The sequence below is a fragment of the Penaeus vannamei genome, chromosome 10 (genome assembly GCF_042767895.1).
Source record: "Penaeus vannamei isolate JL-2024 chromosome 10, ASM4276789v1, whole genome shotgun sequence".
NCBI classification, from domain to species: domain Eukaryota; kingdom Metazoa; phylum Arthropoda; class Malacostraca; order Decapoda; family Penaeidae; genus Penaeus; species Penaeus vannamei.
Window position 1 is genome coordinate 14,855,795 of NC_091558.1, and position 20,000 is coordinate 14,875,794.

Genomic DNA, 20,000 nt, shown 5'->3' on the forward strand with positions numbered 1-20,000 from the left:
TCTCTCTCCCTCTCTCTCCCTCCCTCCCTCTCTCTCCCTCTCTCCCTCTCTCCCTCTCCTTCCCTCTCTCCCTCCCTCTCCCTCTCCCTCCCTCCCTCTCTCCTCTCTCCCTCCCTCTTTCCCTCTCTCCTCCCCTCCCTCCCTCTCTCCCTCTCTCTCTCCCCCTCTCTCCCTCTCTCTCTCCCTCTCTCCCTCTCTCCCTCCCTCCCTCTCTCTCCCTCTCTCTCTCCCTCTCCCTCTCCCTCTCTCCCTCTCCCTCTCTCTCTCTCTCTCCCTCTCCCCCCCTCCCTCTCCTCTCCCCCTCTCTTCCTCTTTCTCCTCTCCCCCCCTCTCCTCTCTCCCCCTCTCTCCTCTCCCCCCTCTCTCTCTCCTCTCCCTCCCTCTCTCTCCTCTCCCCCCTCTCTCTCCTCTCCCCCCTCTCTCTCACCCTCTCCCCCTCTCTCCTCTCCCCCCCTCTCTCTCCTCTCCCCCCCTCTCTCTCCTCTCCCCCCCTCTCTCTCCTCTCCCCCCCTCTCTCTCCTCTCCCCCCCTCTCTCACTCCTCTCCCCCCTCTCTCTCCTCTCCCCCCCTCTCTCTCCTCCCTCCTCCCCCTCTCTCTCCCTCTCCCCCCCTCTCTCTCCTCTCCCCCCTCTCTCTCCTCTCCCCCTCTCTCCCCTCTCTCTCTCCTCTCCCCCCCCTCTCTCTCTTGCCTCTCCCTCTCTCTCCTCTCTCCCCTCTCTCTCTCCTCTCCCCCCCTCTCTCTCCTCTCCCCCCTCTCCTCCCCCCTCCCTCTCCCTCTCCCCCCTCCCTCTCCTCTCCCCCTCTCTCTCCTCTCTCCCCCTCTCCCTCTCCTCTCTCCCCCCCTCCCTCTCCTCCCTCTCCCCCTCCTCTCTCTCCTCTCTCCCCCCTCCTCTCTCTCCTCTCCCCCCCCTCTCTCTCCTCTCTCCCCCCCTTCTCTCTCTCCACTCTCCCTCCCTCTCTCTCTCATCTCCCCCCTCTCTCTCTCATCTCCCCCCTCTCTCTCTCCTCTCTCCCCCTCTCTCTCCTCTCCCCCCTCTCTCTCCTCTCTCCCCCTCCCCTTTCCCTATCTCTCCCTCCCATTTCCCCTCTCTCTCTCTCCATTTCCCCCCTCTCTCTCTCCATTTCCCTCTCTCTCCCTCCATTTCCCCCTCTCTCTCTCTCCATTTCCCTCTCTCTCCCACCATCCCTCTCTCCCTCTCTCCCACCATCCCTCTCTCTCCCCCTCTCTCTCCTCTCTCTCTCTCTCTCTCCCACCATCCCTCTCTCTCTCCCTCTCCCACCATCCACTCTCTCTCCCTCTCCCACCATCTCTCTCTCTCCCTCTCCCTCTCTTTACCATCCCTCTCTCGCCCTCTCCCCACCATCCCTCTCTCTCCCTCTCCCCACCATCCCTCTCTTCGCCCTCTCCCCACCATCCCTCTCTCTCCCTCTCTCCACCATCCCTCTCTCGCCCTCTCCCCACCATCCCTCTCTCGCCCTCTCCCACCACATCCCTCTCTCTCTCCCCCTCCCTCTCCTACCATCCCCCCCTTTCTCTCCCTCTCCCTGCCATCCCTCACTCTCCCTCTCCCTCTCCCTCTCCCACTATCCCTCTCTCTCTCCCACCATCCCTCCCTCCCTCCCACCCACCCATCCCTCTCCCTCCTCTCCCCCTCTCTCTCTCCCTTCCTTTCCCCCTCTCTCCCTCTCCCTCTTCCCCCCCTCTCCCTCTCTCTCCCCCCCTCTCTCTCTCCTTCCCTTCCCCCTCTTCTCCCTTTCTCCTCCTCTCCCTCCCTCTTTCCCCTCTCTCTCCCCCCTCCCTCTCCCTCTCTCTCCCCCTCCCAACCTCCCTCTCCCTCTCTCCCCTCCCAACCTCCCTCTCCCTCTCTCCCCCTCCCAACCTCCCTCTCCCTCTCTCCCCCTCCCAACCTCCCTCTCCCTCTCTCCCCTCCCAACCTCCCTCTCCCTCTCTCCCCCTCCCAACCTCCCTCTCCCTCTCTCCCCCTCCCAACCTCCCTCTCCCCCTCTCTCCCTCTCTCCCCCTCCCAACCTCCCTCTCCCTCTCCCTCTCTTCCCCTCCCAACCTCCCTCTCCCTCTCCCTCTCTCCCCCTCCCAACCTCCCTCTCCCTCTCTCCCCCTGCCAACCTCCTCTCCCTCTCTCCCCCTGCCAACCTCCCTCTCCCTCTCTCCCCCTGCCAACCTCCCTCTCCCTCTCTCCCCCTCCCAACCTCCCTCTCCCAACCTCCCTCTCCCTCTCTCCCCATCCCAACCTCCCTCTCCCTCTCTCCCCTCCCAACCTCCCTCTCCCTCTCTCCCCCTCCCAACCTCCCTCTCCCTCTCTCCCCTCCCAGAGTCCTCTCCCTCTCTCCCCCTCCCAGCCTCCCTCTCCCTCTACCCCCCTCCCAACCTCCCTCTCCCTCTCCCTCTCTCTCTCTCCCCTCCCAACCTCCCTCTCCCTCTCTCCCCCTCCCAACCTCCCTCTCCCTCCCAACCTCCCTCTCCCCCCTCCCTCCCAACCTCCCTCTCCCTCTCTCCCCCTCCCAACCGCCCTCTCCCTCTCTCCCCCTCCCAACCTCCCTCTCCCTCTCTCTCCCTCCTAACCTCCCTCTCCCTCTCTCTCCCTCCCAACCTCCCTCTCCCTCTCTCCCCCTCCCAACCTCCTTCTCCCTCTTTCCCCTCCCAACCTTCCTCTCCCTCTCTCCCCCTCCCAACCTCCCTCTCCCTCTTTTCCCTCCTCCTGTCCCTTTTCCCCCTCCCTGTCCCTCTCCCCCCTCCCTTTCCCTCTCCCCCCCTCCCTTTCCCTCTCCCCCCTCCCTTTCCCTCTCTCTCCCTCCCTCCATTTCCCTCTCTCTCCCTCCCTCCCTTTCCCTCTCTCTCCCTCCCTCCCTTTCCCTCTCTCTCCCTCCCTCCCTTTCCCTCTCTCTCCCTCCCTCCCTTTCCCTCTCTCTCCCTCCCTCCCTTACCCTCTCTCTCCCTCCCTCCCTTTCCCTCTCTCTCCCTCCCTCTCCCTCTCTCTCCCTCCCTTTCCCTCTCTCTCCCTCCCTTTCCCTCTCTCTCTCTCCCTTTCCCTCTCTCTCCCTCCCTCTCACTCTCTCCCCCTCCCTTTCCCTCTCTCCCCCTCTCTTTCCCTTTCTCCCCCTCTCTTTCCCTTTCTCCCCCTCCCTCTCCCTCTCTCCCCCCTTCCTCCCACTCTCTCCCCCTTCCCTCCCTCTCTCTCCCCCTTCCTCCCTCTCTCTCCCCCTTCCTCCCTCTCTCTCCCCCTTCCTTCCTCTCTCTTCCCCTTCCTCCTTCTCTCTCCCCCTTCCTCCCTCTCTCTCCCCCTTCCTCCCTCTCTCTCCCCCTTCCTCCCTCTCTCTCCCCCTTCCTCCCTCTCCCTCCCCCTTCCTCCCTCTCTCCCTTCCTCACCCTCGGTCTCTCCCCCTTCCTCCCTTCATCTCTCCCCCTCTTTCCTTCATCTCTCCCCCTCTTTCCTTCATCTCTCCCCCTCCTTCCTTCATCTCTCCCCCTCCTTCCTTCATCTCTCCCCCTCCTTCCTTTCATCTCTCCCCCTCCTTCCTCCCTCTCTCCCCCTCCTTCCTCCCTCTCTCCCCCCCTTCCTCCCTCTCTCCCCCCCTTCCTCCCTCTCTCCCCCCCTTCCTCCCTCTCTCCCAATCCCCCTTCCTTCCTCTCTCCCAATCCCCCTTCCTTCCTTCCTTCCCTCTCTCCCCCTTCCTCCCTCTCTCCCCCCTTCCTCCCTCTCTCCCCCCCTTCCTCCCTCTCTCCCCCCCTTCCTCCCTCTCTCCCCCCCTTCCTCCCTCTCTCCCCCCCTTCCTCCCTCTCTCCCCCCCTTCCTCCCTCTCTCCCCCCCTTCCTCCCTCTCTCCCCCCCTTCCTCCCTCTCGCTCCCCCTCCTTCCTTCATCTCTCCCCCTCCTTCCTTCATCTCTCCCCCTCCTTCCTTCATCTCTCCCCCTCCTTCCTTCATCTCTCCCCTCCCTTTCTCTCACCCTCCCAGTACTCAGTACTGGGGTATATTCGTCATGCCCCCCCCAATTCTTCCTCCTCCTTCTTCCTTCCTCTTTCCCCCTCCAAACCTCCCTCTCCCTCTTTTCCCCTCCCTGTCCCTCTTTTCCCCTCCCTGTCCCTCTTTTCCCCTCCTGTCCCTCTTTCCCCCTCCCTGTCCCTCTTTCCCCCTCCCTGTCCCTCTCCCCCCCTCCCTTTCCCTCTCTCTCCCTTCCTTTCCCTCTCTCTCCCTCCCTTTCTCTCTCTCTCCCTCCCTTTCTCTCTCTCTCCCTCCCTTTCTCTCTCCCTCCCTCCCTTTCTCTCTCTCTCTCCTCCCTTTCTCTCTCTCTCCCTCCCTTTCTCTCTCTCTCCCTCCCTTTCTCTCTCTCTCCCTCCCTTTCTCTCTCTCTCCCTCCCTTTCTCTCTCTCTCCCTCCCTTTCTCTCTCTCTCCCTCCCTATCCCTCTCTCTCTCCCTTTCCCTCCCTCTCTTCCCCTCTCCCTCTCCCTTTCTCTCCCTCCCTTTCCCTCTCTCCCTCCCTTTCCCTTTTCCTCCCTCTCCCTCCCTTCCCCTTTCTCTCCCTCCCTTTCCCTTTCTCTCCCTCCCTTTTCCTTTCTCTCCCTCCCTTTCCCTTTCCCTCCCTTTCCATCTCTCCCCCTCCCTTTCCCTCTCTCCCCCTTCCTTTCCCTCTCTCCCCCTCCCTTTCCCTCTCTCCCCCTCCCTTTCCCTCTCCCTCTCTCCCCCTCCCTCCCCCTCTCCCCCCCTCCCTCTCCCCTCTCCCCCCCCCTTCCTCCCTCTCTCTCCCCCTTCCTCCCTCTCTCCCCCCCTTCCTCCTTCTCTCTCCCCTTTCTCCTTCTCTCTCCCCCTTCCTCCTTCTCTCCCCCTCCCTTCATCTCTCCCCCTTCCTCCCTCTCTCCCCCCTTCCTCCCTCTCCCCCCCCTCCCTCCCTCTCCCCCCCCTCCCTCCCACTCTCCCCCCCTTCCTCCCTCTCCCCCTTCCTCCTCTCTCTCTCCCCCTTCCTCCCTCTCTCTCCCCCTTCCTCCCTCTCTCTCCCCCTCCTTCCTTCATCTCTCCCCCTCCTTCCTTCATCTCTCCCCCTCCTTCCTTCATCTCTCCCCCTCCTTCCTCCCTCTCTCCCCCTCCTTCCTCCCTCTCACCCCCTCTTTCCTCCCTCTCTCCCCACCCTTCCTCCCTCTCTCCCCACCCTTCCTCCCTCTCTCCCCACCCTTCCTCCCTCTCTCCCCATCCTTCCTCCCTCTCTCCCCACCCTTCCTCCCTCTCTCCCCCTCCTTCCTCCCTCTCTCCCCCTCCTTCTTCCCTTCCCCTTCCTCCCTCTCTCCCCCTTCCTCCCTCTCTCCCCCTTCCTCCCTCTCTCCCCCCCTCCTCCCTCCCTCTCTCCCCCCCCTTCCTTCCTCTCTCCCCCCCTTCCTCCCACTCTCCCCCCCTTCCTCCCACTCTCCCCCCCTTCCTCTCTCCCCCCCTTCCTCTCTCCCCCCCCTTCCTCCCTCTCCCCCCCCCTTCCTCCCTCTCCCCCCCTTCCTCCCTCTCTCCCCCCCTTCCTCCCTCTCCACCCCTTCCTTCCCTCTCTCCACCCCTTCCTCCCTCTCTCCACCCCTTCCTCCCCTCCTCTCTCCACCCCTTTCTCCCTCCCTCTCTCCACCCCTTTCTCCCTCTCTCTCTCTCCCCCCCTTCCTCCCTCCCTCTCTCCCCCCCTTCCTCCCTCTCTCCCCTCCTTCCTCCCTCTCTCCCCTCCTTCCTCCCTCTCCCTCCCCTCCTTCCTCCCTCTCTCCCCTCCTTCCTCCCTCTCTCCCCCCCTTCCTCCCTCTCTCCCCCCCTTCCTCCCTCTCTCCCCCCCTTCCTCCCTCTCTCCCCCCCTTCCTCCCTCTCTCCCGCCCTTCCTCCCTCTCGCTCCCCCTTCCTCCCTCTCTCCCCCTTCCTCCCTCTCTCCCCCTTCCTCCCTCTCTCCCCCCCTTCCTCCCTCTCTCCCCCCCCCTTCCACCCTCTCTCCCCCCCTTCCTCCCTCTCTCCCCCTTCCTTCCTCCCTCTCTCCCCCCCTTCCTCCCTCTCTCCCCCCCTTCCTCCCTCTCTCCCCCCCTTCCTCTCTCTCCCCCCCTTCCTCTCTCTCCCCCTCCTTCCTTCATCTCTCCCCCTCCTTCCTTCATCTCTCCCCTCCCTTTCTCTCACCCCCCCAGTACTCAGTACTGGGGTATATACGTCATGCCCCCCCAATTCTTCCTCCTCCTTCTTCCTTCCTCCCTCCCTCTTTCACCTTACTCCCTCTTCCTCCTCCTCCTTTCTCCCACTTCCTCCTTCCTCTCTCCTCTCTCCTCCTTTCTCCCACTTCCTCCTTCCTGCTTCTCCTCTTCCTCCTTTCTCCCTCCTCCCTCACTTACTCGTCCTTCCTCTTCCTCCTTCTCCCTCCCTCTTCCTCCTTCCTCCCTCCACCTCCTTCTTTCTCCCTCCACCTCCTTCTTTCTCCCTCCACCTCCTTCTTTCTCCCTCCACCTCCTTCTTTCTCCCTCCACCTCCTTCTTTCTCCCTCCACCTCCTTCTTTCTCCCTCCACCTCCTTCTTCCTCCCTCCTCTTCCTTCTTCCTCCTTCCTCTCTCCTCTTCCTTCTTCCTCCTCTTTGTCCTTCCTTTTCCTCCTTTTCTCCCCTCCTTTCTCCCTCCCTCCCTCCCTTCTCCTTCCTCCCACCTCCTTTCTCCCTCTACCTCCTTCTTATTCCCCCTTTCTCCTCCTTTCTCCCGTTTCCGCCTCCTTATTCCCCCTTTCTCCTCCTTTCTCCCGCTTCCTCTTTCCTCCCTCTTCTTCCTACTTCCTCTCACCTCCTTTCTCCTTCCTTCATCCCTCCTCATTAGCCTTCCTCTTCCTCCTCCTTCTTTATCCCCCTCCATTTTCCTTCTCACTCTTTTTCCTCCTTTCTCCCTTCCTCCTCCTTTCTCCCTCCCTTCTCTTCTTTGTCCAACCACCGCCTCCTCCTTTCTCCCCCTCTTCCTTCTTCTTTTTTCTTCCCCCCCTCTTCCTTCTTCTTTTTTCTTCCCCCCCTCCCTCTTCTTCCTCTTTTTCCTCCTCTTTCTCCCTTATCTTCCTTTTCTTTCTTTCGTCCTCTTCCTCTCTCTTCTTCCTCGTTTTCCTTTCTCCTTCCTTCTTCCTCTTGTTACTCCTTTTTCTCCCTCTTCCTACTTCTCCCTCTACCTCCTCCTTTCTTCCTACTCCCTCTTCTTCCTCCTTTTCTCTCTTTCTTCCTCCCTTTTCTTCGTCTTCCTCCTCCTTTTCCCTCTTTGTTCCTCCTCCTTTTCCCTCTTTCTTCCTCCTCCCATTTTCTTCCTCCTTTTTCTTCGTATTCCTCCTCCTTTTACTTCTTCCTCCTATTCCCTCTTTTTCCTCCTCCTTTCTCCTACTTTTCCCTGTTTCTTCCTCCACCTCCTCTATTTTCTTCCTCCTTTTTCTTCGTCTTCCGCCTCCTTCTCCCTCTTCTTCCCCCTTCCTCCTACCTCTCCTTCCTCCTGCACCTTCTTCCTCCTCCTCCACCTTCTTCCTCTTCCTTCTCCTTCTTCCTCCTCCTCTTTTCAGTAATAATAAACGTTAATATTATCATGTTAATGTTATTACTACCATTATTGTGATTGTTATTATTAGTTACTAATATCATTATTACTCTTACTGTTATTGTTATTACAATTGTTATATTTATTATTGTTATTAATGTCATTAATGTTAGTGATATAAAATGTTATTTATGTTATTATTATTATTATTACTATTATTGTTATTGTCATTGTCATTGTTCTTGCTGTTATTTTTATTATTCCCATTAATAATAATATTATTGTCATTAGAAATTATATTATCATTATTATTATCATTTGAATGATAATTTAATTATTATTATCATTATAATTTAATTATTATTATCATTATCATTAAGAATATTATTCTTGATATCGTTATTATGAATATCATCCTTATCATTATTATTATCATTATTATTATTATTGTTATTATTATTATTACTATTATTATTATTATTATCATTGTTATTTTTATTATTCTTATCATCGTCGCCGTCGCCACCACCACCACTACCTAATTTTTATATGAATCATAATTAGATTGTTTTCCTTTGCTGAATCCTTGTCCTTGTTCTTTGGAAAGGGTTATCTTTATTCTCCAGTCGCGAGTGATGACGATGTTTCCCGCAATGTTGATTACTCTCCTCATGCGAGTGTTTGTGTTGTGGTTTTGTTGCAGGTCAGTAGCGGATGTTCCCTTGTGTTGAAGGCCTTTGAGTGCGCGGCCTTGGGCGAGTGCGCGCGGGGCCTCGAGCCGGAGTTCGCCGACGCCGCCCTCGAAGGGTCTCCAGCCAGCCCTTCCGGAACCTTCCTAGCGTCTCCCAAGAGCGACCCTCTCGCTGATAGTCCCAGGGAGGATCAGCGCACGGACAGGCAGGACGCCATGCAGGAGCAGCAGCAGCAGCACCTCCGGGCCATGCTGGGCACCAGTGGGCAACTAGCGTACTACGGCCTCCGCCTGGCGCCGCCGCCGCACGTGACGACAAACACGGTGTCGGGCGGCATCTGCTCGACGACCTTCGGGGGGATGAGAGCCCCGAACGCCGTGCCCTCCGTGCGACCTGCGCTCTATCTCCCCATGCATGCTTATCAGCATCCTTCCTCCACCGTGTCCTCTGTCACGGCAGCTGCTGTTAGCACTGCGACCGCTGCTGCGCCCTCCACGCCCACCACGTCCAACACGCACTGTCGCGTCGCCAGTTCCACGTCCAGCAGCGTGGACAGCAGCACTCCGAAGAGTCCCAAGGCGAACAAGAGCGAGAGCAAGGCCAGCGCCGGCATCCAGGAGGGCAGAGGAGGCCACGGCCAGGAGGAGGGGACTGGGCACCCTCAGGAGGACGGGGGAGGACGCAGCCAGGAGGGAGGAGGCATTCAGAGCCAAGACGGAAGAGGCACCTCCGCCCCAGAGGGTGGCGCGGGAGGCAGGAGTCAAGAAGGTGGGGGTATCCGGAAGTCCCCCCCGCCCCCGTCGCGGATGGTTACTCGCAGCCAAACGGCAGCCGGGCGGACCACCATCAATCTGGAGGTCGAGGAGCGCGTGTCCAATGTACGCGCCAAAGGGCACAAGCGCGCACGTTCTTGCAGCAGCGAGCGCGAAGTCGTAAGTCCCCGGAAGGTGTGCCGCGAGCCCACCGCCAGCGCCTCTGTCGGCTTTGATGACTTCGCTTTCTCAAAGAACCCTGCCGGGGCTGGCATCGAGTTCGGGGCGGTTTGTACGGATTGCGGCGCCGTGGCTGTGACTGGCGCGGGCTGGACTGCACACCAGGCCGCCCACCGCGGGGAAGGAGCTGCTTGCAGCTTCTGCACTCAGGTGTTCCTCAGCAGCCATGGTCGTGACGCCCACCAGCAACTGCACAGGGAAGGACACACGCGAGACGTGGACGATTACTGCGAATGCGGGCTCTGCGGCGGATCCTTCATCGCTGTCATGTACCTGGAGCTGCACCTGCTGGAGCTGCACGGCCGCGACGCTCTCTACGACCCGCGCTCGCTGCACCTGGGCCCTACGACCTCCGCGGAGCCTACCTGCCCCCCGGAGGACGAGAGCGGCCGCCAGCTGTTCCGGTGCGGGGTCTGTCACTCGCTCTTCACTTTCAGCCTCAATCTTGACTGCCACATGGCACTCCACTCGGATGTCTCTTACGGCTGCGCCCTTTGCGATGCATTATTCCCTGCTCTCGACCCGCTGGTCACGCATTCGAAAGCCCACAGGTTCGCCGGCATAGCGCCGCCCCCTGCACCAGGCATGGCAGTTCATGCATCTTCCCCGCAGGTTCCCCCGCGACGCCATGCCCCGCCCCAGCGCCACGTCCTGCCACCCACAGCACCGGCGCCCATGAATGTATGGGGAGCACAGCCAATGAGGGCGGCGCACCACCCTTCAACCGTCCCTGCAGCTCAGCCCATGACTTCTCCGATCGGTGTGCCTATGAACCCCACCATGAACCCGACAATGACCCCGACCATAAACCCTTCTATGAATCCCGCCATGAACCCTGCCATGACCTCCGCTATGAACCCTGCCATGAACTCTGCCATGAACTCCGCCATGACGCCTGCCATGCTGAACTACTGCATGATGATGTCCCTTTGGGGCGGCGACAAAACCCCGGCTACTTCGGAGACATCGGTCTGGCCCAACTACTTCAACCCTGCTATGGCTAATGTCTTCAACTACTTCAATCCATACCTCCTTAATAACAATAACAACAACAACAGCACTCCCAACAACAACAACCCGAGCAACGGCAGCAAAGGGAGCCTGGGCGGGGGCATGCGCAAGGACGGCATCGAGGCGGCGACGGGGGCGCTGGGGAGGGAGGACGCCGCGGTGGACGGGTCTGCCTGAAAGCGCAGAGCCTCGAGAGGAGGAGCGCAGGTGCGTTGCAGGTGAAATGACGCTCATTGGGTTTAATAATAAGATTACTGTGAACCTTCAGCAGTTGCGTCGAGTTGAAGCAAACCCCGGAGTTACACACAGCCATTTCTAAGTACTGTCTCTGTGATGCGTTATTATGGCAAGAGTGGTTTTCATTCCGTGTAATGACGGCGTGACCGATATCAGTGGCAGTTCTTAGTAAATGCTCTAGTGTGGAGGGACAAAGATCGCTTCTAGAGAGGGAACTTGTACCAGTGATCAAGGTACCGATCAAGACTAAAACAGTCATTCGCGCTGTTATAGATCAGCCTCAGAATATTTGGCAAAGGATATGTATGTCATTTTGCTTCGTGATAATACATCAGTCGTTTTTGTTATTATTTTGTTGTGTATATAGAGTTTGTATTTGAATATTAGATTGTAATATTGTTATGAAAATAGTCCTATGACGAATACGACATTCTTCCAATAGTTATAAATTGTTGAATTTTTGTTCTGTTCAGTGACTAAGATTTTATAGATTAGTAATTATGAATGTTTGATATGACTAGATAATATCCCGATGAACAAGATTTAATCACGACAACAATAGATTTTATTCAGTTTTGAAACAAGCAATCGAAAGGATGATTTTCAGTTTGAAAATATGATTTCTTTTTTAGAGTAGCCATGGCTCAAAATATCTTAAATAAGATTGTATATGATAATGTAATTGACAGGAACTATGCAGTGACCCAAGTGATATTTTGATTTATAGGTATTTTTATCTAAGGACGATATTTAGTTAATCTGGACGATGTAAGAATAATAATAATTTTCTTTTACATAACACATCCATGTCCAATGTGCTTCTTACGTCATTCTTATTAAATAATACAAATATGAACCTCTTCATTTTAATCTAACCTTCAAACAATTCATAAGCCAATTGTGGGACCCAACCTCATCTGCTTGTGAATAAGTCACTTGTTTACTTTGTATATCTTAGGTATGCCATGTATAAGATGTAAATGTCCAAAGAAAAAAATCTGGATTTCTTAATCAATAATTTTATCTTAGCAGGAAAACAATTGAAGGGAGAAGAACATAAGAAATTCAGTTCTTTCTCTTTCATTCACTTCAAAATAGTTCGGTCAGAAAGCGCATTGTATTCAGAAATATACGTGGCTTCTACTACTAAATTTCAAATGAATGGAAATCTATATCAACGCCCAGCCCTTGCATTTATAACAGCAAATCGTGTGGTTTAAATCTTGTGTGAACCATACACGAATAAATTACATACAAAATGACCTTAGTGTTGTAGTGCCACGCAAACTTCCTCTGATCATCGCACAACCGCATGTGATAATATACATACAATCAATCATAAACCTATACTATCTAACACTTTACACATTAATACAGCTATCCAGAACCTAAAGCATTGTATGAGGAGGATTTTGTGGGTCGGAGATGGCAGGTCACGTCGATCGGCACGTAATCTACTTTTTAATACAGGTGTTGCAAATCTGTCTTCGTTTAGGAGATGGACCGAGATTTTACCTGACCAAAGCAGAATTTACCCGATTTTCTTTGTTGATGTCACTAAAATATTTCTATGTGGAGTTTGTTATCAATGTCGAAATCATTTTACTTGTAATGTTATCCTCTACGACCCCCGACCCCGAAACCCTTACTTCTATTAATTGGATTTCGAATCCTTTCTCATTCTCCAATTCCATGAGATTGAAATATCTATATTTCTCTATACTTTAATGAAATGGTTATACTTTACGCAGCCATCGCCCAAATGTGATATTCTTTTCTCTGCGAGGATGTACACTGATACCAAGAAGTTCGTGTCTTCACCTATTTTACAGGTTAATAATAATTTAAGAATAATATCTAATGCCTCTCTCTCTCTCTCTCTCTCTCTCTCTCTCTCTCTCTCTGTTTCTCTGTCTCTCTTTCTCTCTGTTTCTCTGTCTCTCGCTCTCTCTTTCTGTGTGTGTGTGTGTGTGTATGTGTGTGTGTGTGTGTGTGTGTGTGTGTCTCGCTCTCTCTCTCTATCTATCTCGCTCTCTCTCTCTCTCATCCACTCTCTCTCTCTCTCTCTCTCTCTCTCTCTCTCTCTCTCTCTCTCTCTCTCCCTCCCTCCCTCCCTCCCTCCCTCCCTCCCTCCCTCCCTCCCTCCCTCCCTCCCTCCCTCCCTCCCTCCCTCCCTCCCTCCTCCCTCCCTCCCTCCCTCCCTCCCTGCCTGCCTTCCTCCCTCCCTTCCTCATTCACTCACTCTCTCTCATTCATACTCACTTTTTCTCTGTCATTCCTCTGCCCTCTCATCCTTTGATGAGAAAGTGTACCATTATGGTAATAGAGAATGCGTCCTACCCAGATTCTATTCCCTCTTAGGCAAGGAGGGAATTCCCACGCTTATCGTGCACTTCGATCGGTGTCATTATATCCTGAAGCAAGCAACGTAACCCTTTGGTCTCCTGTTCCGACCGGATGGGTGGCGTGATTCAGCCCCGGTCAAATCAGACTGACTGGCCCAGTGCCTTGTCAACCGGACAGTATACAGTCGGCACCGGTCAGGTCCCGGGAATGCCAGCAGTACTGTGTTCTCCACGTTGGCTAGCTCTTGGTGTAGATAGTTGGACAGCGTGGCGGGTGGGAGGCTGGGGAAAATAAGGAACTGGTGATATAGCAAATCGTGCCTCTCTGAAGGGAATCGTTATCAGGCTCATACTATTCCGGAAGGGGATTGATTTCAGGCTCTACTGACCTTAGAGCACCTTTAGACAGCCCCACCGGAACCAAAATGGCAGCTCTACTCTGAAGCATTTATGTCATCCTAGTAGTATTTAGCATCCAGTAAGAGGGGTAATCAAGGAAGAGGGGCTCTTTAAACCTTCATGGGAGCTTTATCCGGTAAATCTATACACACAACCCGTAAGAATCATGTGGTTAAAACCTCTGAATGTGCATCCTTCTTGGTCTCTGTGACATCTGCGATACAAGTTTGCTGAAATCCTCCAACGTGATCTGCCCACCATTCCCCTTGAGAGATGGTATCCTTCTGGTCGATTCAGTATCCCCAGATTAGTACAACCGTGTCAGTACGACATGCCACATACAAGGGCCAAACTTCTCCAGTAACCTTATTGTTTCTGTGAGAGTGCTTTTAAGGCAGTGACATGAAAGCGCCTCGAGGTAGTTGATGGTGCGGCACATCCTTCTCCCACCCACCTCTTGATCTATGATGTTCATCCATCCCAGATGTATCAACTTGGTCTCGGATCACTTCCAACAATCTCTCACCACTCTGCATAACGCCCCTGAGGAGAAAAGCTTGTGCATGATGATGTCCAGAAACTGTTTGAAGATGCTGCAAGAGGATGTCATGTTTTCCTGACAAGAAGGGCTTCTTATTACTTTCATTATAAAAGATATATAATTCTTATCAAATGGGTACTCGGATGCAATAGGACTCTCCACATCCATACGAAAAAAATGATTGCAAAATCTAAGATCTGAAACTCACTGGAAATTCTTACAAGATACCGTTACCAGGAGATCGACCAGGTTTCACTGAGGAGGTACCGAAATAAGTTCATTATGGGCCATTGCTTGTCTAGCACATTTATTATTAACCATTAACCATTAACCATGGGCCATTGCTAGTGGGTCTCAAAGTGCGATGAGGCCTCAAAATATACCTTTACAAACTCCGTATCTGCGAACGAGGATGCTATGCACTGACTTGACAACACTGTTTTTCTGGGTGGTTATCTCTATCTCCATCTGATCTTAAAATATACAGAACTGATAGCTGTATTCCTACTTGGGCGACAATGCTTGCAACTCCCCACTCCACATTTACTTACTCATTGAGTGACAATTTAATGCATTTCCTCTCTCGGCTAACCATTCACTCATTAATTCTTCAGTCACTTAACCTTTATTTCTTTGTCTTTCTCCTTCTACAGCCTCGCATTCTCTCTGTGTCTGTCTAGTTGTTTATCTGTTTCTCTAGCTCTACCTCTGCCTCTGTCTCAGTCTGTCTACCTCTCCCTCTACCCCTTCTCTCTCGTCCTCTCTATCAATCTATCTGTCTATCTATCTATCTATAAAGACACACACACACACACACACACACACACACACACACACACACAACACACATACACACATACACATACACATACACACACATACACACACACGCACACACATACACATACACACACACACACACACACACACACACACACACACACACACACACACACACACATGCACACACACACACACACACACACACACACATACACATACACATACACATACACATACACACACACACACACACACACACACACACACACACACACACACACACACACACACACACACACACATACACATACACATACACATACACATACACATACACATACACGCACGCGCACACGCTCACATATTTATTTATATGTAAATATCTGCATCTATCTAGCTATCTAACGGTCAGTTTGTTAAAAATTGTGCGAGGCCCGACCCTTTGAATATTCCCATATGCGGACATAAACATACACAGAAATAAATGCATATCTATCTTTTATCTTTCTTTAATGAATGTTAATTAGGTCGGGCCTCGCACAATTCTAACGAACCGACCGTATATTCATAGATAGACTGATAGATGTACATACAAGCACACTTCCGTATTGCCTATTTTTTCCTCTCCCTCTCTTCCCCTTGGCTCCTCCCTCTCTCCCCACCTCCCACACCTCTCTCTCATGTGTCCGTTTTCTATGAGCTGTCGGGTATGACGTCACAGTCAGATGATATTTTGTCAACAAATGTCTCTTCGGGAACCCATTGCCGCTTTTTCTCTTTCTTAGCAGTTCCTGTCACTGTGTTATCTCCTCCAAGTAAGTTTATGAAGAAATATATTGCATAAACTGTTTGTTAGTGTTACTTCTTTAAAGATTGTCGGCATAATTTAGGAAATAATGAAGGGAAAGGGGGCGGCGGGGAAAAGGTTAGAGGTCGATCCCTTTTCCTATGTAGATTGCATTATTTTCCCTTTGATTGTATTCCATTTTCTAGTTTTGTGAATTTGCATTTTGCTTTTTAACGTTTTCACTTTGTTTGATGGGTATGGTTAGCTTGGTAGGAAAAGTGTACGTCTGTTTGTTTTTTTAAGGGTGTAGTTTTTAATGTACCAGTTTTTTCCCAGATTTTTCTATTTTTTTATGAACTATGTTAAAGTTTTGGAAACACAAAATGAGTGTTTTATGATGCAAGCCAGGGCCCTTATTTTACTGATGGTAAATTTTGATTAAGGAGAAAATATACAGAAAGATCTTAGGGAATTATTTCAATATACATTGCATCTTACATGGCACCATTAAGAAATATGAATATTGACTACAGATGATTACAAAAATCCAAAAGGTCTAAGAAGTGATTTGAGGAAGAATTATGTACTATCAAAATAGATTTTTTTTAGAATACCCTTGAATAACAGATCACAGCTATTTTGGTATTGATAGATTCCTCTCACTCTTTTCTATCCAGATGTTGGGAAATTATGCCAGGGAACCCCCTCCCCCCCTAATTACCAGCAATCTTGGTTTCCATAGCAGGGGAGGTCATGAAAGGTACCAGGGAAGTTGTTGGGTAATATATGAATAATATACAGAGAATCAATCACTATATTGTCTAATGCAGGGGGCTGCCACCCCTCAACCCTTGCAGTGGAATATTGAGAATGCTTCATGTATTCTTGGCAGGGTTGAGTGTACAATGGACATGCAGGAGCACCCAGTGTGTACATTACTCTCTCTTGCCATGAATATGGAGAGGATTCTATATTTTCCTGGGTGGGGGTTGTACACAGGGTACATGATTTTGCGTTGGAAAGCATTATTTGTTTGGATATATATTTACACAATGACTGCCTTGAGTTATGGAAAACTAATGTCAATATCATAAAGAAAGGGAAAAACTACTTTGATTGACATGTGAAGTGATCTGTGTAGGCAGAGAATAAGATCAGAAATGGAGTAATAAAGTTGTGACAGATGTTGCACGAAGAGTAAGAACATGGTAATTGGGTGTAGGTTTGTGGATGCAACCCTCTGTATGGAAAGACAGGAGTGGGGTTGGAGTCTGTGGGTAAAAGCCCGGGTTAGGGAGGTTTTTGGGTCATTTGGCGATGTTTGTGGATTCCCAGGAGCGGCTGGAGTATTGGGGTGTGGTCAGTTCATAAACAGTTACCAATCTCGATAAAGAATGAAGTTTTCAGGGATCATGTTTACCAAAATAAAGTGGATTTTATCTAACCCTACTGTCATGTGGCCATAATTTTTGTGATGTGATAAATGAGGAAATACTAGCTGGATGTTTGTTATGTACAGCCTGCTCCCTCGCATGATATGTATACATGTTTCCCGTCATGAAGGTTAACATTTCCATAATGGCTGTACACATGCTTGTCAGTAAAAGGTTAATGTGAAAGGAATTTGAGTATATTCCAAAGAGACGTAGTTTGTGAGTGACATTTGGCACGTAAAAGCTTTTATTTTGCTATAATTTTTGATGATAAAAATTTGAAGGATTACCTTCACATTAGGGGCTATTGGCTAAAAGCTTTACCATATAAATGATGCTGCTACTATTGGAGAAAAACAAGCTCTGTGTGATGAACAAATGGCGCAGGAATGGTCGTAATACAATGCCATCTGCTACTTTGTCCACAACAGCAAAGGCATGTATACATGCTACCTGGCAGCAAGGGTTTAAAAACAAACAAAGTATCTCAATTTTTTTATAGATTATAAAGGAACTGATAAAATTTGCATAAATGCCTATAGAGAAAGTAGGATCTCTTGATATTAACCTGTAAGGACCACAATTCCTTAGTCCATCCTTCACCCCTCCATGTCCTAAATAACCCTTTATTTTAAATCTTTATCGGGATCATATGTGGTATTTATCAGTTAAAGTTCAATATGTAAAACATACATTCATCCTAATTTGCTTAGTATATCATATATTCATAGTATGTCAAATATTCAGCTATGTGACACGAGATGAAGGGGTCCTAGATGGAGGCAGCAGAAGGTGTGATAATTGGGTGCCGTGGTCTCTGATAGCTTTGAGGGAGTTTAGAAGAGGTTTGGGTCGGAGGAGAAGCCACCCTGACAGTGGAAGGTCCACTGTGGAAGAAGAAAGTATAAGGATGGAGGAAAGATGCCAGTTTACCCTTATTATCTGTATGTCCCATTCACACTAAGACTGATATGCTAATGACCGTATGGGATCACAGTTATATTTGTATTCTTTAAATAATTAATGATAATATGCAAGTGAAAAATCTAATGTTTATATATTGGTAAAGTGGGAACAAAAAACTATTAGTTTGGTAATTCTTTACAACAGGACCATGTAGAAATGGAGAGGCATTACTGATATGGTCATATGAGACACATAAAACAACACTTTTAAATGTAGAATATAATCTGCATAAAGTAAATTTAAGTTTGCAGTAAATTATTAAATCCTGTGAATATGTTTTTCAAGTAATACTGTGGCCTCTTTGCTACATGTATTGGCATAGGTCATCAAACCTCCATTATGTATATTAGATGTTTGTTGGCCTTTGCTTAGTATGGAATCATGTGCACTTCATGTGGCATGTTCAAATTGTGGATAATTATAATTGTTTCATAGAAAATGTATGTAAATTATTATAGAATATGGATTTCTCTGTAGAACAATTACAGTGAAACAGTTTTCAGATACTATTTGAAATTGTACAGATCTGCTTGACATGTTTTAAACAATTATCAAGTCCTCTTGCATAGAAGACATTTGATTTATATTCTAATATGGTACAACTGAAGAGAGCAATATTAAATATGATATATAATAGTAAAAATGAATGGAGACTGAGGAAGAGGAAACAGATAAGCCTTGTCATGAGCATTGGTAATAGATGTTTGTTATTGCCATTTTGCAGAATGTCGCACCGTGAATCATCGCACCTGGAGCCAGCTGCTCGCATTAAACTCCTATGCTCTCAGGGAGAATCTATTGTTGTGGATCCAAATATACCTCTGAGAAGGTGAGTGCTTTTTAATATGTGCATATATGCACATGCTCGTATACCCCCCCCCTCCTCTCTCTTTCTCTCCCACTCTCACTTTCTCCCTCTCTCCCTCTATCCCTCTCTCCCCCTCTCCCTCTCTCTCTCTCTCCCTCTCTCCCCCTCTCCCTCTCTATCCCTCTCTCCCCCCCTCCCTCTCTCCCCCTCTCCCCCTCATCCCCAATCCCTCTCCCTCTCCCTCTCCCTCTCCCTCTCCCTCTCCCTCTCCCTCTCCCTCTCCCTCTCCCTCTCCCTCTCCCTCTCCCTCTCCCTCTCCCTCTCCCTCTCCCTCTCCCTCTCCCTCTCCCTCTCCCTCTCCCTCTCCCTCTCCCTCTCCCTCTCCCTCTCCCTCTCCCTCTCCCTCTCCCTCTCCCTCTTTCTCTCCATTCTTCTTTTCCTCCTCCTTTTCCTCTTTCTTTCTTTCTTTCTTTCTTTCTTTCTTTCTTTCTTTCTTTCTTTCTTTCTTTCTTTCTTTCTTTCTTTCTTTCTTTCTTTCTTTCTTTCTTTCTTTCTTTCTTTCTTTCTTTCTTTCTTTCTTTCTTTCTTCCTTTCTTCCTCTCTTCCTTTCTTCATTCCTTCCTTTCTTCCTTTCTTCCTTTCTTCCTTTCTTCCTTTCTTCCTTTCTTCCTTTCTTCCTTTCCTCCTCCTCCTCCTCCTCCTCCTCCTCCTCCTCCTCCTCCTCCTCCTCCTCCTCCTTCTCTCCCTCCCTCTCTCCTCTTCCTTCTCTCCCTCTTTCCCTCTCCCAGCTCTCCTTATGTGACATGCAAGATAAACAGAATTTGTGTTATCTCAAACACAAAAGAAGTAAAATTATACTTTATCTCAGATAAGTATGTCTTTCATTGCAGATATTACCGGTCAGGTCTCGAAATGGTGAGAATGGCCAACGTATACACCGAAGAAGGAAGTTACGAAAATGCTTTTATATTATATATGAAGTTTATGACGTAAGTTTGATCTAGGAGATACACTTTTTGGTGTTAACTTTATTTCAAGGTTATTGATGGTTATATATGACTAATGATAAACCCTGTATATACCGGTAATTTTGGTTATGCTATGTGTGGACTTGAGGAAAAATGTATATAAATGATCCCTAAATCTTCTTGTAATTTTTTAAAAATCAAGTAAATAAAAAAGAGCGAGATATATTTGTGCTAATGTAGTCCTTTCATAGGATGAACTTTAATGGTGAAATTACTCTTTTTTGAGTAATTTTATGGCACAATTAGTATGGCTCATTGTTGCTTTATCAAATTCAGTAAACAGAGATGTGCAGTATAAGGCAATTCTGTACCTGCTTTTCCAAGATGTATAATCACAGCTAATAAAACATGGTAGAAGGCTTGTCACCTTCAACAATGTGATTAAGGTTTTATACATCAGCTAAAAGTGTGAACAGAATTGTGACTTGTAATGTACAGATGAAAGGTGTAAAGGTTAGTAAATTAACCA

The 20,000-nt window shown here is 50.1% G+C and overlaps 1 protein-coding gene across 4 annotated transcripts in view; it reads left to right on the plus strand.

The window, feature by feature from the left end:
- LOC113818994 (STAM-binding protein-like) overlaps positions 1-20,000 on the plus strand; it is a 39,928-nt gene that overhangs the window by 995 nt on the left and 18,933 nt on the right. For 2 of the 4 annotated variants that reach the window (XM_070126387.1, XM_070126388.1), the window contains exon 2: positions 8,213-11,297. In XM_070126387.1, coding sequence (XP_069982488.1) covers positions 8,213-10,381 — 2,169 coding nt within the window. In that variant the 3' untranslated portion in view covers positions 10,382-11,297. Of the gene's footprint in view, positions 1-8,212; positions 11,298-15,203; positions 15,325-18,419; positions 18,525-19,393; positions 19,493-20,000 lie in introns of those variants that run through there. The other 2 variants (XM_027371228.2, XM_070126389.1) reach the window with 2 other exon arrangements.